At 41.7% G+C, this 16,777-nt stretch overlaps 1 protein-coding gene across 2 annotated transcripts; it reads left to right on the plus strand.

Annotated features, from left to right (window-relative positions):
• The first annotated feature begins 1,103 nt into the window (after positions 1 to 1,103).
• LOC106573150 (troponin I, slow skeletal muscle-like) lies at positions 1,104 to 16,149 on the plus strand. Of its 2 annotated transcripts, XM_014147863.2 has the most exons (8): positions 1,104 to 1,301; positions 12,004 to 12,035; positions 12,147 to 12,201; positions 13,207 to 13,338; positions 13,983 to 14,072; positions 15,234 to 15,407; positions 15,613 to 15,697; positions 15,809 to 16,149. In XM_014147863.2, the coding sequence occupies exons 2-7, from the start codon at positions 12,025 to 12,027 to the stop codon at positions 15,691 to 15,693; spliced, it is 543 nt and encodes a 180-aa protein (XP_014003338.1). In that variant the 5' UTR covers positions 1,104 to 1,301; positions 12,004 to 12,024; the 3' UTR covers positions 15,694 to 15,697; positions 15,809 to 16,149. The 2 variants fall into 2 exon arrangements, with proteins under 2 accessions (XP_014003338.1, XP_014003339.1); XM_014147864.2 differs by lacking the exon at positions 12,147 to 12,201 and having other exon boundaries at positions 1,110 to 1,301.
• The last annotated feature ends 628 nt before the right edge of the window (positions 16,150 to 16,777 follow it).

The following is a 16,777-nucleotide window of genomic DNA, read 5'->3' on the forward strand; positions in this document are numbered from 1 at the left end:
CAAATTCAAGAAAGTGTACAGTATTTTATAAAGCCATTATTACATGGAACTTCCATCTCATATTGCTCAAATAAACAGCAAGCCTGGTTTCAAAAAACAGATAAAGCAACACCTCACAGCACAACTCTCCCCTATTTGACCTAGACAGTTTGTGTGTATGCATTGATATGTAGGCTACGTGTGCCTTTAAAACACTTTTTGTATGTAGTTCTGTCCTTGAGCTGTTCTTGTCTATTAATGTTCTGTATTATGTCATGTTTCAGGTTTTGTGTGGACCCCAGGAAGAGTAGCTGCTGCTTTTGCAACAGCTAATGGGGATCCTAATAAAATACCAAATACTCTAGAGAAGTCATTATTTTTGCAATATATAAATGTTTTTAAATAATCGGCTATTTCAACAATACCGTTATCTGTAATTAATGTGTTGTTGGTTCTCCATGTAAAAAAAAGTATGATTGTCTTTTCTACATGATATCATATTCTTGCAGGACCCTTGCAAAGACCAACACCAAAAGATTGGTATTGTAGATGATGAACGATACAACATTGAAATCAAAGTGGGGAAAAACAATATAGAGGTATGCTATGTTATAGTATTCCTTATGTTCACATCACCCAACCACAAACCTGTCCACAATCCTGACAAACCCTACATCATCTATTTTACAGTCATTTTTTATGGTAACATTCCTAGCTCCAGGGCTTTCAGGAAATATTCAGACCCCTTGACTTTTTCCACATTTTGTTATGCTACAGCCTTATTCTAAAATGGATTAAAAAAATATATATATATATACTCAGCAATCAACACACAAATATCCCATAGTGACAAAGCGAAAAAAGAGTTTTAGACATTTTTGCAAATGTCTTCTCCATTTTAGGACATCCCTATGACAAAACTCCATACTCTGTACAAAGTTCTAAAGGTTTAGGTATGATACTGGTCCAGAGAAAGGGTTTAGAGGTGATTGTAGCAATAAATGCTACATGTCAACTTGCCACCAACGGGTGGAGTCAGAACCATGAGACAGACTGACAGTGTACCGCCCCAAACGTCCAAGTCCATAAAAGTATTTTATTACAGCACTTACCTGCCTGAATAACATTTAGATGCTATGTGCAACAGTAAACGTCAATGTCAGTGGAAGAGTGACTCGGACAGAGAGCAGTCTATTTTAGTGAGCCATTCACACAGGGGTTATAAACTATAAATCTGAATGATTTTTCCCCTGTCCGCTCTCAGCTACTCTCCCATCCTAAACTCCCTCACTCTCTCCCTCAGCCTTTTCTACACCTTAAAGGTAGGGTATGTCTCAATGGCTACTTTGGCTTAATATTAATAAACGTACGTTTTTAAAATGTAATCTTCTGTGTGGATGAAATGTATTACATTTTAGTTTTGAAATGAATGCAGTGTGAGTTTTGCTGGTTGAGGAGAGCGGTGGAAAACAGTTTGGGAATGTGTAACTTTTCAGCATAGGTCAATTGTATTTATTTCTGGAGGGCTGCTTGAATTCAGAATGGAAATGTATGGTATAAGACGAAGACACATTGGATTAACATTTTGCTGAAGACTGACAGTGAATAGTTAGCGTTAATTAGTTCACATGCCTTCGAATAAGTGGGTTATGGAGTCTTATTGACACCTATGCAGAGACTCTGGTCAGTTATAGAGATGAATGTTAACACCACACATTGTAAAGCTTAGATATTCAACAAGTGTTCCAATGTTTAAATTTCACAATAATTATTTAAATATAACATTTTGGCAAACCTTTGTTTGTTCTCAAATAAACCAGAGCTGCATTTGAAATTGTTAATAACATGTAAATGTGTTGTTTATTTTGTGTGTTAAAAAAACCTCTTAATAAGGATCTGACCTTTTTTTCAATTTTCGTCTAAAATGGCATACCCAAATATAACTGCCTGTAGCTCAGGACCTGAAGCAAGGATATGCATATTCTCGAGACCATTTTTATTTATTATTATTTATTTTTTTAACCTTTATTTAACCATGTAGGCTAGTTGAGAACAAGTTCTCATTTACAACTGCGACCTGGCCAAGATAAAGCAAAGCAGTTCGACGCATACAACAACACAGAGTTACACATGGAATAAACAAACATACAGTCAATAATACAGTAGAAAATGTACAGTGTGTGCAAATGAGGTAGGATAAGGGAGGTAAGGCAATAAATAGGCCAGAGTGACAAAGTAATTACAATATAGCAATTAAACACTGGAATGGTAGATGTGCAGAAGATGACTGTGCAAGTAGAGATACTGGAGTGCAAAGGAGCAAGATAAATAAATAAATACACTATGGGGATGGGGTAATTGGATGGGCTATTTACAGATGGGCTATGTACAGGTGCAGTGATCTGTGAGCTGCTCTGACAGCTGGTGCTTAAAGCTAGTGAGGGAGATATGAGTCTCCCGCTTCAGTGATTTTTGCAGTTCGTTCTAGTCATTGGCAGCAGAGAACTGGAAGGAAAGGCGGCCAAAGGAAGAATTGGCTTTGGGGGTGACCAGTGAGATATACCTGCTGGAGCGCGTTCTACGGGTGGGTGCTGCTATGGTGACCAGTGAGCTGAGATAAGGCGGGGCTTTACCTAGCAGAGACTTGTAGATGGAGCCCGTGGGTTTGGCGACAAGTATGAAGCAAGGGCCAGCCAACGAGAGCATACAGGTCGCAGTGGTGGGTAGTATATGGGGCTTTGGTGACAAAACGGATGGCACTGTGATAGACTGCATTCAATTTGTTGAGTAGCGTGTTGGAGGCTATTTTGTAAATTACATCGCCGAAGTCGAGGATGGGTAGGATGGTCAGTTTTACGAGGGTATGTTTGGCAGCATGAGTGAAGGATGTTTTGTTGCGAAATAGGAAGCCAATTCTAGATTTAATTTTGGATTGGAGATGCTTAATGTGAGTCTGGAAGGAGAGTTTACAGTCTAACCAGACACCTAGGTATTTGTAGTTGTCCACATATTCTAAGTCAGAACCGTCCAGAGTAGTGATGCTGGACGGGCGGGCAGGTGCGGGCAGCAATCGGTTGAAGAGCATGCATTTAGTTTTTCTTGCATTTAAGAGCAGTTGGAGGCCACGGAAGGAGAGTTGCATGGCATTGAAGCTCGTCTGGAGGTTAGTTAACACAGTGTCCAAAGAAGGGCCAGAGGTATACAGAATGGTGTCGTCTGCGTAGAGGTGGATCAGAGAATCACCAGCAGCAAGAGCAACATCATTGATGTATACAGAGAAGAGATTCGGGCCGAGAATTGTAACCCTGTGGCACCCCCATAGAGACTGCCAGAGGTCCGGACAACAGGCCTTCCGATTTGACACACTGAACTCTATTAGAGAAGTAGTTGTTGAACCAGGCGAGGCAATAATTTGAGAAACCAAGGCTGTTGACTCTGCCAATAAGAATGTGGTGATTGACAGAGTCAAAAGCCTTGGCCAGGTCAATGAATACGGCTGCACAGTAATGTCTCTTATCGATGGCGGTTATGATATTGTTTAGGACCTTGAGCGTGGCTGAGGTGCACCCATGACCAGCTTCTTTTTTTTGTTGTTGAAAGGAAACACTTTGACATTTGTGGAATTGTGAAATTAATGTAGAAGAATATAAAACATTAGATCTGGTAAAAGATAATATAAAGAAAAAACGTGTTTAAATAAAATAAAATAAAAATCCATCTTTGAAATGCAAGAGAAAGACCATTATCTGACTTTGGACACTAGGCGCAATTTAGATTTTGGTCAGATGGCTGCAGTGTATGTGCAAAGTTTTAGACTGATCCGTTGAACTATTATATTTCTGTTCAAAATGTTGCATCAAGTCTGCCCAAATGTGCTTAATTGGTCAATATATACATTTTCAAGTACATAACTGTGCACTCTCCTCAAACAATAGCATGGTATGTTTTTACTGTAATAGCTACTGTAAATTGGGCAGTGCAGTTAGATTAACAATAATTTCTAAGCTTTCTGCCCATATAAGATATGTCTATCTCCTGGGAAATGTTCTTGTTACTTACAACATCATGCTAATCACATTATCGCACATTAGCTCAACTGTCCCGAGGGTGGGACATCAATCTGTAGAGATTAAAGTGCATACCCTCACATTTTCCCCAAAATATGTGTATGTGACACAGTTTAATCGGAAAGTATTCAGACCCCTTGACTTTTTCCACATTGTTTGCGTTACAGCCTTAATCTAAAATGGTTAAATAAAAAAAGGCCTCATCAATCAACACACAATACCCCATAATGAAAGCGAAAACAGGTTTAGATATTTTTGCAAATGTATACATAAAAGAAATGAAATACCTCGAAATTGAGCTCAGATGTACCCTGTTTCCATTGATCATTCTTGAGATGGGCCTTGGTCAGGCAGGTGACCAAGAACCTGTTGGTCACATTGAGAGAGCTGGGAGAACCTTCCAGAAGGACAACCATCTCTGTAGCACTCCACTAATCAGGCCTTTATGGCAGAGTGGCCAGACGGAAGCCACAACTCAGTAAAAGGCACATGATAGCCCGCTTGGAGTTTGTCAAAAGGCACCTAAAGGACTCTCAGACCATGAGAAACAAGATTCTCTGGTCTGATGAATCCAAGATTGAACTCTTTGGCCTGAAAACCAAGCATCACATGTAGAGGAAACCTGGCACCATCCCTACGGTGAAGCATGGTGGTGGCAGCATCATGCTGTGGGGATGTTTTTCAGCGCCAGGGACTAGGAGACTAGTCAGGATCAAGGGAAAGATGAACGGAGCAAAGAGATGCAGGACAACAGGACAATGACCCTAAGTACACAGCCAAGGCAACGCAGGAGTGGCTTCTGGATAAGTCTCTGAATGTCCTTGAGTGGCCACGCTAGAGCCCAGACTTGAACCCAATCGAACATCTCTGGAGAGACCTGAAAATAGCTATACAGCGACGCTCCCCACCAACCTAACAGAGCTTGAGAGGATCTGCAGAGAAGAATGGGAGAAACTCCCCAAGTACAGGAGGTGTGCCAGAGGTGCATCAACAAAGTACTGAGTAAAGTGTCTGGATACTTATGTAAATGTGATATTTTATTTTGTTATTTTTAATACATTTAGTATTTTTTTAAATAAACTGTTTTTGCTTTGTCATTATGGGGTATTGTGTATACATTGATGAGGGGAAAAACAATTGAATCAATTTTAGAATAAGTCTGTAACGTAACAAAATTTGGAAAAAGTCAAGGGGTCTGAATACTTTCCGAATGCTCTGTAAATACAGTGCATTTGGCAGGGGTTTGGTCGGGGTAGGCCGTCAATGTAAATAAGAATTTGTTCTTAACTGACTTGCCTAGTTGAATAAAGGTTAAATATACAGTATATATAGGAATGACTTCCTAATATTGAGTCCCCCCCCCTTTTGCCCTCAGAACAGCCTCAATTCTCAGAACAGCACCAATCACCTGCCACATATGTTTGTTGTTGAACGCTGTCGAACGCCAAAATTGAAAGCTGTTGAATGCTGAAACCTGAACTAAAGACCTAGTTTTTAAAGCTGACATTGTTTTTATATACTTTTATTTTATTTTGAATCCTGCCGCTCTGTTGGGCTAAATTGCTGTGAGAGCTGCTATCTGTCCCGGGATCCTGCCAGATTCCGTAGGGGGAGAGACGCAAAAGCCCAGCTAGCCTAGCTGCCTTGGCTGTAACGGCTGTCGTAGGAGAGAGGCGGGTAAAGGCGGGTTGCATGTTCATCATATTATTTATTGTGAACACGAGAAAAACAAGAAAACAGAGAACGACAAACCAACAGTTTCACAGGCTAAATAATAACAGCAGTGCGAAATACAACTACCCACAAATCCCCAGGTGAAAACAAGCATCTAATATATGACTCCCAATCAGGAACAACGATGTACAGCTGTTCCTGATTGGGAGCCACACAAACCACACAGAAATAGACAGACTAGAAAACCATAGAGAACCAACACTAGAACAATTACTCAAACCCCAGACTACATAAACCAAACACCCCTTAAATAACACACACAACCCGAACCATATGAAACAAATACCCCTCTGCCACGTCCTGACCAAATATAATACAATTACTCCCTCTGCTGGTCAGGACGTGACATTGGCGGTCTCAAATGAAGGCCGCTATTGAACGCTTCCAACATTGCAGGAGTTGCGCTTACTTTGCTTTGTTCCGGGACAATGTGGACCGCGTTGACTTTCAATGTAGTAACTGCTTGCTTGTGGAGGACTACAGGAGCGAAGTAGCAACTCTTAGCAAGCAAGTAGCAAACCTACATAAGCTACTGGGGAAGCCACGCCCACCTACTTTTTATTTTTCTTCCACCCAAGTACCGGGACGCCGCTCTGGTCTGGCGGATGTTTCGCCGCCGTGTCGGCTCTCCACAGCCGACTGGCCAGTGCTAGGCAGGGTTGCATCCCCGAAGGGGTCTCGCCCTTCCCTGGAGAACGGAGCTGATCTCGACCCAATCAACCAGCCATGGAGATACGTCACTCGCCGTGGAAGTTGAAGAAGGCGTCCTCTGGCAACGGGGGTCTCCATGGAGATGTTGAGCCCGGAACTGACACAGACCAGAAACAGCTTTGCCGCCCTGGATCCAGAGGTTCCGGCGCCTTCGTCCGTGGTGGCTTCCCAATCAAGATCGGATCCGGAGGTACCTGCGTCTTCGTCTTCGTCCTCGGCTCTGTCTCCCTCTCCGGTGGCTTCTACATCGGGTTCAGATCCTCGGAGCTATGGTGAGAAACATCTCGGTCCCCAAGGCAAAAACCCTGTGCTACCAAGGAGCACGAGTACAGGACATCACAATGCTGCTTCCGACTGTTCTACCACAGATGCCGGGAGCTGACACTGTCGTAGTCCATGTGGGGTCAAACAACATCAGGAGGGCTAGCTCAGAACATTTGAAAATTGATTTTAAAGAACTGATTTTAGCATTAAAAGACTCCAAAAAACAGCCAATAATTTCAGGTCCAGAACCATCGTTGGGCCGTGGGTGTGAAAGATTCAGCAGACTGCTGTCATTACTCATCTGACTAAAAGACTACTGTAGCTCTGCTTGAATCACTTTTATTGATAACTTGAATCCATCCAAATTGTTTTGGCTCCTGGACTCCGTTCACGCATTTCAAGCCTGTGATGAAACAATGACTGGTGAATGATCCCAGACCAGCTCAGTTAATCCCTACCATTGTGACAATGAGTTGTCATAATGCTGCATCAAATGTACATGATCTTAGCGGCATTGGCAAACACAATGTAAGTAATTTAATTTATGTACCCCTAATTGCACCGAATACATCTGTTTATCCTACAGCTATTGTAAGCAGTAATCATGAGACTATAAACCAGAGTTACACACTGAGGCTGTGTGCAATAGTAGGAAGACCACTTTATGCAGCTCACCCTGCACTATCAGCTCTAATGTAAATAACATGAGTAAGTCTACCTCTGATAAGCTTCCCAGTAAAGCATTAAAAACAATCAAGCAACCCAGAAAAGTGCTACGAAACAAGGTCCACGAAGTCAATAACTTGCTTGTAACGGATGACATTCATATTCTGACTCTGAAACTCAATGAAATAATACCTTTGATGATACTGTGGTAGCAATACATGGTTATAACATCTACCGAAAAGACAGAAATGCTGTGGTCTATAATCAGAAGCACATTCCTGTAAAGCTTAGAGATAATCTAATGTTACATACTGTTGAAGTAAAATGGCTACAGGTTCATCTGCCTCACATAAAGCCCATTCTTGTGGGAAGCTGCTAACAGTCAGAATCTGGATAATATGTGTGAAATGCTTGATAATGTATGTGATATCAACAAAGAAGTATATTTTCTGGTTGATTTAAATATTGACTGGCTATCATCAAGCTGCCCACTCAGGAAAAAACATCAAACTGTAACCAGTGCCTGCAACCTGAATCTGTCATGACTTCTGCCGAAGTCGGTTCCTCTCCTTGTTCGGGCGGTCTTCTAGCCATCGCCAATCCATTTTTCATGTTCCATTTGTTTTGTCTTGTTTTCACACTCACCTGGTTTCAATTCCCTAATTACATGTTGTATTTGTTCCCTATGTTTCCCCTATGTCCTTGTCGGGAATTGTTTATTGTAAGTACGTGTGCATTGTGTGACTGGTGCGATACGGGTTTTGTGTCCATGTGTTTGTTGTTTTTTGTATACCGGTAGTTATGTTTATTAAACGGCTCCGGCTATTTACCAAGTTCTGCTCTCCTGCGTTTGACTTCATTGCCACCAGTTACGCATCCCTTACAGAATCAGTTTGTCAGTCAACCTACCAGGGTAGTTACAAACAGCACAGGAATTAAATTATTAACATGTATTGATCACATTTTTACTAACGCTGCAAATATTTGCTTTAAAGCAGTATCCAAATCCATAGGATGTAGTGATCACAATATAATAGCCATATCTAGGAAAACCAAAGTTCCAAAGGCTGGGCCTAATATAGTGTATAAGAGGTCATACAATAAGTTTTGTAGTGATTCATATGTTGATGATGTAAATAATATTTGCTGGTCTGTGGTGTGTAATGAGGAGCAACCAGACGCTGTACTTGATGCATTTATGAAACTACTTATTCCAGTTACTAATAAGCACTCACCCATTAAGAAAATGACTAAAAACTGTTAAATCCCCTTGGATTGATGAGGAATTGAAAAATGTTATGGTTGAGAGGAATGAGGCAAAAGGTATGGAAATTATGTCTGGCAGCCCAACTGATTGGCAAACGTATTGCAAATTAAGAAATCATGTGATTAAACTAAATAAAAATAAACTACACTATGAAACAAAGATAAATTATATAAAGAATGATAGTAAAACTGCTCTCATCCTTCTAGACCTATCTGCTGCCTTTGATACTGTGAACCATCAGATCCTCCTCTCCACCCTCTCCGAGTTGGGCATCTCCGGCGCGGCCCACGCTTGGATTGCGTCCTACCTGACAGGTCGCTCCTACCAGGTGGCGTGGCGAGAATCTGTCTCCGCACCATGCGCTCTCACCACTGGTGTCCCCCAGGGCTCTGTTCTAGGCCCTCTCCTATTTTCGCTATACACCAAGTCACTTGGCTCTGTCATATCCTCACATGGTCTCTCCTATCATTGCTATGCAGACGACACACAGTTCATCTTCTCCTTTCCCCCTTCTGATAACCAGGCGGCGAATCGCATCTCTGCATGTCTGTCAGACATATCAGTGTGGATGACGGATCACCAGCTCAAGCTGAACCTCGGCAAGACGGAGCTGCTCTTCCTCCCGGGGAAGGACTGCCCGTTCCATGATCTCGCCATCACGGTTGACAACTCCCTTGTGTCCTCCTCCCAGAGTGCTAAGAACCTTGGCGTGATCCTGGACAACACCCTGTCGTTCTCCACTAACATCAAGGCGGTGACCCGATCCTGTAGGTTCATGCTCTACAACATTCGCAGAGTACGACCCTGCCTCACACAGGAAGCGGCGCAGGTCCTAATCCAGGCACTTGTCATCTCCCGTCTGGATTACTGCAACTCGCTGTTGGCTGGGCTCCCTGCCTGTGCCATTAAACCCCTACAACTCATCCAGAACGCCGCAGCCCGTCTGGTGTTCAACCTTCCCAAGTTCTCTCACGTCACCCCGCTCCTCCGCTCTCTCCACTGGCTTCCAGTTGAAGCTCGCATCCGCTACAAGACCATGGTGATTGCCTACGGAGCTGTGAAGGGAACGGCACCTCCATACCTTCAGGCTCTGATCAGGCCCTACACCCAAACAAGGGCACTGCGTTCATCCACCTCTGGCCTGCTGGCCCCCCTACCTCTGAGGAAGCACAGTTCCCGCTCAGCCCAGTCAAAACTGTTCGCTGCTCTGGCACCCCAATGGTGGAACAAGCTCCCCTCACGACGCCAGGACAGCGGAGTCAATCACCACCTTCCGGAGACACCTGAAACCCCACCTCTTTAAGGAATACCTAGGATAGGATAAAGTAATCCTTCTAACCCCCCCCTTAAAAGATTTAGATGCACTATTGTAAAGTGGTTGTTCCACTGGATATCATAAGGTGAATGCACCAATTTGTAAGTCGCTCTGGATAAGAGCATCTGCTAAATGACTTAAATGTAAATGTAAATGTAATGTAAAATGGTTTGGGGCACCTTAAATGAAATTTTCTGAAAAAACCCCCCAACTCTGCTCCTTCACTTATTGAATCAGATGGCTCATTCATCACAAAGCCCGCGGATATTGCAATCTACTTTAATTACTTTTTCATTGGCAATATAAGCAAACTTAGGGATGACATGCCAGCAGCAAACGCTGACACTACACATCCAAGTATATCGGACCAAATTATGAAAGCCAAGAATTGTACTTTTGAATTCCGTAAAGTCAGTGTGGAAGACGTGAAAAGATTATTGTTGTCTATCATCAATGACAAGCCACCAGGGTCTGACAATCTAGATGGAAAATTACTGAGGATAATAGCAGATGATATTGCCACTCCTATTTCCCACATTTTCAATTTAAGCCTACTAGAGAGCATGTTAGACTTCATTGCAGCTTTTGACATTATTGATCATAGCCTGCTGCTGGAAAAACATATGTTATGGATTTACACCCCCTGCTATAATGTGGATAAAGAGTTATTTGTCTAACAGAACACAAAGGGTGTTCTTTAATGGAAGCCTATCAAATATAATCCAGTTAGAATCAGGAATTCCCCAGGGTAGCTGTTTAGGCCCCTTTTACTAACGACATGCCACTGACTTTGAGTAAAGCCAGAGTTTCTATGTATGTGGAAGACTCAACAATATACACATCAGCTACTACAGCGACTGAAATGACTGCAACAATCAACAAAGAGCAGTTAGTTTCAGAGTGGGTGGCAAGGAATAGGTTAGCCCTAAATATTCTAAAACTAAAAGTATTGTATTTGGAACAAAACACTCACTAAACCCTAAACCTCAACTAAATCTTGTAATAAATAATGTGGAAATTGAGCAATTCGAGATGACTAAACTGCTTGGAGTAACACTAGATTGTAACCTGTCATGGTCAAAACATATTGATGCAGTAGTAGCTAAGATGGGGAGAAGTCTGTCTATAGTAAAGCATACACATGGATTTAGTACTGTAGATATGTGGTAGTGGTGGAGTAGGGGCCTGAGGGTACACAGTGTGTTGTGAAATCTGTGAATATATTGTAATGTTTTAAAATTTTATAAACTTCCTTAATTTTGCTGGACCCCAGGAAGAGTAGCTGCTGCTTTGGCAGCAGCTAATGGGGATCCATAATAAATACAAATACAAATTCGTCGGGGCATGGACTCTACAAGGTGTCGAAAGTGCTCCACAGGGATGCTGGCCCGTGTTGACTCCAATGCTTTCCACAGTTGTGTCAAGTTGGCTGGATGTCTTTTGGGTGGTGGACTATTCTTGATTCAGACGGGAAACTGTTGAGCCTGAAAAACCCAGTAGCGTTGCAGTTCTTGACACAAACCACTGCACCTGGCACCTACTGTACTACCGTACCCCTTTCAAAGGCACTTACATTTTTTGTCTTACTCATTCACCCTCACATCTGGTGAGCTTCAAATAACAAGAGCCCTCTTCGGCCTTACATACTGAACACATTTCAAATACTTTACAATAAATACCTCCCTTCCTCAAGTATGGACACAGGCCTCTATTGGACTTGGACACAGGCTTAACCAGCAGTGCACATTAAATTATCTAAAAGAGGTTCAATGACGCAACATGTGCACTGGGTGTGTGACATAGCTGATGCAAATGAGGGTTTGAACCAAATACATAAAAAAAATAAGATTATTACAAAATGTATATATATTTTTTAGCACCAATTGATAAAAAGGCCAACTTGGATGCTCATGAACGGTATATAAGCCTGAATGTTCTGTTAAGTTCTTTTGTTTGTGTGGAGGGTGAAAATGCTAACTTCTTCTACCTCCAAATTTCAGGTCTAAGACAATAAGGGAAACATGGCGGACGCGTAAGTATTGATGTTTACGTGTGCATTGGATAGGTTAACCACATCATATAACAGAACAGCACATCTCTATGTTCTCTATTTCTCCCCCTCTGTCATTTAATGCTGACACAGACCCAAACCAAAAGAAAAGTCCAAGATCTCCTCAGCCCGACGATTGGGGTTGAAGGTGAGCGTTGGCATCCATGGTCAACACAAGAAAAAAACATGTAGTCTTACAATGTCGGAGCTAGAAGCACAAGCATTTCGCTACACACGCAATAACATCTGCTAATCACGTGTATGTGACCAATAAGATTTGATTTGACTTGAGATATGAACAGTATATAAACCAGTGGAGACTGCTGAGGGGTGACCGACTCATAATAATGGCTGGAATGGAGTAAATGGAATGGCATCAACCATATGGAAACCACATGTTTAATGTGTTTGATACCATTCCATTGACTCCATTCCAGCCATTATTATGAGCCGTCATCCCCTCAGCAGTCTCCACTGATATAAAGAGAACGCATGTCATAACGCGTAGCTCATGAACCCTGACCTCTTGTGACCTTTTGAACCTACGTTTACATTCCTTTGGATGTTTGTGCTCCTATAGATCAGATTGCTGACTGCAGCTTTATGCTTCCTATAGATCAGATTGCTGACTGTAGCTTTATGCTTCCTATAGATCAGATTGCTGACTGTAGCTTTATGCTTCCTATAGATCAGATTGCTGACTGTAGCTTTATGCTTCCTATAGATTAGATTGCTGACTGTAGCTTTATGCTTCCTATAGATCAGATTGCTGACTGTAGCTGTATACTTCCTACAGATTGATCACTGCAGTTTTCAGTGGAAACTGCTGAGGGGAGGACAGATCATAATAAATGGCTGGAATGAGCGAATGGAATCGCATCAAACACGTTTGATACAATTCCACTCATTCCGCTCCAGCCATTATCACGAGCCGTCCTCTCCAATTAAGGTGCCACCAACCTCATGTGGTAGCTTTATGCTTCCTTCCTATAGATCAGATTGCTGACTGCAGCTTTATGTTTCCTTCCTATAGATCAGATTGCTGACTGCAGCTTTATGTTTCCTTCCTATAGATCAGATTGCTGACTGCAGCTTTATGTTTCCTTCCTATAGATCAGATTGCTGACTGCAGCTTTATGTTTCCTTCCTATAGATCAGATTGCTCACAGTAGCTGGCCAGATGCTAGAGGTTGAGACGGAGGAGAAGAAGAGAGAAAGAGAAGAAGCTCTGGCTGAGAGAGTCCCTCCTCTCAAGCTTTCTGGCTTGTCTGTGGATGAGCTCATGGTATTATTTATTTAAACTTCAGTCTGCCAGCAGCATACCACCCTGCATCCCACTACTGGCTTTCCTCTGAATTTAAGCAGGGTTGGTCCTGGTCTGTCCCTGGATGGGAGACCAGATACTGCTAAATGTGGTCTTGGAGGGCCAGTAGGAGGCACTTTTCTCTGGTCTAAAAAAAATATCTGCCCTATGTAGGGTGCTGCCTTTCAGTTGGGATGTTAAAATAGGTATCCTGTGGTCATTAAAGATCCCATGGCACTTATTGTAAGAGTAGGGGTGTTAACCCTGGTGTCCTGGCTAAATTCCCAATATGATCACCCCCAGCTTCCAATTAGCTCATTCCTGTAACTATTGCTGTAGATGAAAACATTTTCTCAGTAAAATAAGGGATGAAAATATATGAAGTTTGTTTAACTAGGTGGGTTTCGTTGAGATAAAAATCTATTTTTCGAGAGAGACTTGGATATAGACCTAGGTATACACACTGATACTCACATTGACATTGTATACAATACTGTTATGAGTGCATTTATGTCACCATGTGCTGGTGTGCATAATGCATTATAATACACGACAGTTGAAATTATTTACAGAAAGTGTAACAAAAGAAAATAGGATAAACTAGCTGTCTTTTGTTCTCTTGCCAGGATTTGTGCAAAGATCTGCACCGTAAGATTGACGTGGTAGATGAGGAGCGATACGACGTGGGACTGAAAGTTACCAAAAATGACAAGGAGGTAGGATACTCAAAAATAATTTGGAGAAAACAAATAATTGCAGAGGGAAATAACAAAAGATTAGGGGTGTAAAGTATTAAGTAAAAATAATTTTAAGTACTACATTGTTGTTTTTTGGGGTTTCTTTTATTTTTACTTCACTACATTCCTAAAGAAAATGTACTTTTTACTCCATACATTTTCCCTGTCACCCAAAAGTATTTGTTACATTTTGAATACTTAGTAGGACAAGAAATTGGTACAATTCACACACTTATCAAGATAACATCCCTGGTCATCCCTACTGCCTCTGATCTGGCGGACTGACTAAACAAAAATGCTTCATTTGTAAATGATGTCTGAGTGTTGGAGAGTGCCCCTGGCTATCTGTAGATAAAGAAAACGTAATGTAAGCAATTTGAAATGATTTATACTTTTACTTTAACTTTTGATACTTAAGTATATTTTGGAAGTTACATTTACTTTTGACACTTAAAAATATTTAAAACCAAATACTTAATTATTTTTTGTAAAAAAAAGAAAAACATTTTAAAAAGGCCGGGGTTTGGGGTTTGAGAAGTCAATGAGAAGTGAAAAATTCTTCCTCAGTTCTTAATTTTCTCGAAATCTAAAGGCACAACATAGATTCAAGCCAATGTCTTACGTAGCTGAACATGTCATTACTCCAACCTCATGAAAGTGACAAACAGCTTCATATCAAAGGAGTGCCTTTGATTTGACGGCCTGCACATGTGCAGTTCAGCGAGAGTTGACCGTTAGACCCGATGACGTGTTTCTGTGTATGAACTTAGCTATTCAACATCGCCATGACATCGCTACAAGCGTGATCAGGGATTTCTATTTCCGTCTTCATTCTGTACAGTCTTTGATATTACAAAACACTGCCTCTCAGCGGCTATGAGTTCACGACATGAATTAAGAGGGAACGTCAGCCACACTACATACTAGTTGCTGTACAACTGGGAGGACTACGCAGCTGTCCCAAATAGCACTCCATTCCCTATATAATGCACTACTTTTAACCAAAGCCCTATAGGGCCTGGTCAAAATTAGTGCACTATAAAGGGAATAGGGTGCCATTTGGGACATTGACAATTGTCACAGTAAATGTGAAAGCCTGTATTGTGACTGAAAGTTATTATGTCCTCTGTGCTCTGCCAGTGCCATGAGTTGGGGCTGAAGATCATTGAGCTGCAGAGCAAGTTCAAGAAGCCAAGCCTGAAGAGGGTGAAGATCTCAGCGGAGATGATGCTCAGTGTTCTGCTGGGCTCCAAGCACAAAGAGACAATCGACTTCAAGTCCAACCTCAAGACAGTCAAGAAAGCAGAGGAGAAGGTAAGACTGGTCCATGCTCAGTCCGTTGTACTTTGTCAAGATGTCTACTTGCTTTTACTTATTATATTGAGGTATTATCACAGACAGTAGAAATCTAAGAAGCTCTTCATCTCAAATCCAAATTATGAACTTGTTGTTTATTCTCACGCTAGTTTGTTTGTCAATGACTGATTGAGTGTCAATGATACATTTCTGGTCCCCACAGAAAGAGGAGGTTACCGACTGGCGTCAAAATGTGGATGCCATGTCAGGCATGGAGGGCAGAAAGAAGATGTTTGATGCTTGATAAGGTACACAAAGCATCGCATGTACTGAGAAGATCAATTCCTGTAGTCAACATATTGCTACACCACAGAACTATAATTACATCTGTTTACTTTGGTATATGAAATGTTTTGCAGATTAGTGATGATTATCAAGGAAGGCTTTTCTGATTGGAGATAAAAGAAGATGCAAAAGAAAAGGAGAGGACAACTGAAGGTATCAATAATAACTGTAAGAGATAACTGAGTGAACACATGGAGAAGAAAGAAAAAGTTATTACATATATTTGTTATTTTTTGTACATGAAGTCAAATTTTTTATTTAAATGACTATATGAGACTGAAGCAAATATAAATAGTTAAAATACGTTTTTATTAAGTATTAATACAATATGTATTGTATTTGAGCAAATGCATTTCTTTATTTGCAACACCTGTATGCAGAAGTTACAAGACAATAAAAAAATGGTTTGAGTATTTCAAGTGCAGTTTCTTGTTTAATGTACAATCCTCCACTACCGCCTGATATCGGTGTTACATTTAGGTCAGAGAAAATTGTCTTGGTTCTCTTGGCTAGGTTGGATGGGGAGCGTCTCTGCACTGCTATTTTCAGGTCACTCCAGAGATGTTCGATTGGGTTCAAGTCTGGGGTCTGGCTGGGCCACTCAATGACATTCAGAGACTTGTCCCAAAGCCACTCCTGCGTTGTTTTGGCTGTGTAGGGTCATTGTCCTGCTGGAAGGTAAACCTTCGCCCTAGTCTGAGGTCCTGAGTGCTCTGGATCAGGTTTTCATCAAGGATCTCTCTGTACTTTGCTCTATTCATCTTTCCCTCTATCCTGACTAGTCTCCCAGTCCCTGCCGCATGCCACCACCATGCTTCACCGTAGGGATGGTGCCAGGTTTCCTCCAGATGTGACGCTTGGTATTCAGGCCAAAGAGTTCAATCTTGGTTTCATCAGACCAGGGAATCTTGTTTCTCAAGGTCTGAGAGTCTTTAGGTGACTTTTGGCAAACTCCAAGCAGGCTGTCATGTTCCTTTTATTGAGGAGTGGCCTCCGTCTGGCCACTCTACCATAAAGGCCTGATTGGAGGAGTTCTGCAGATA

This window comes from Salmo salar, chromosome ssa16 (assembly GCF_905237065.1).
Source record: "Salmo salar chromosome ssa16, Ssal_v3.1, whole genome shotgun sequence".
Lineage (NCBI taxonomy): Eukaryota > Metazoa > Chordata > Actinopteri > Salmoniformes > Salmonidae > Salmo > Salmo salar.

Excerpts from the sequence above, each read along its gene's own strand:
- LOC106573150 (XM_014147863.2), top strand. Across the intron at positions 12,202-13,206 it reads CCCGACGATTGGGGTTGAAG|ATCAGATTGCTCACAGTAGC; the intron begins GTGAGCGTTGGC and ends TCCTTCCTATAG. Across the intron at positions 14,073-15,233 it reads TTACCAAAAATGACAAGGAG|TGCCATGAGTTGGGGCTGAA; the intron begins GTAGGATACTCA and ends GTGCTCTGCCAG.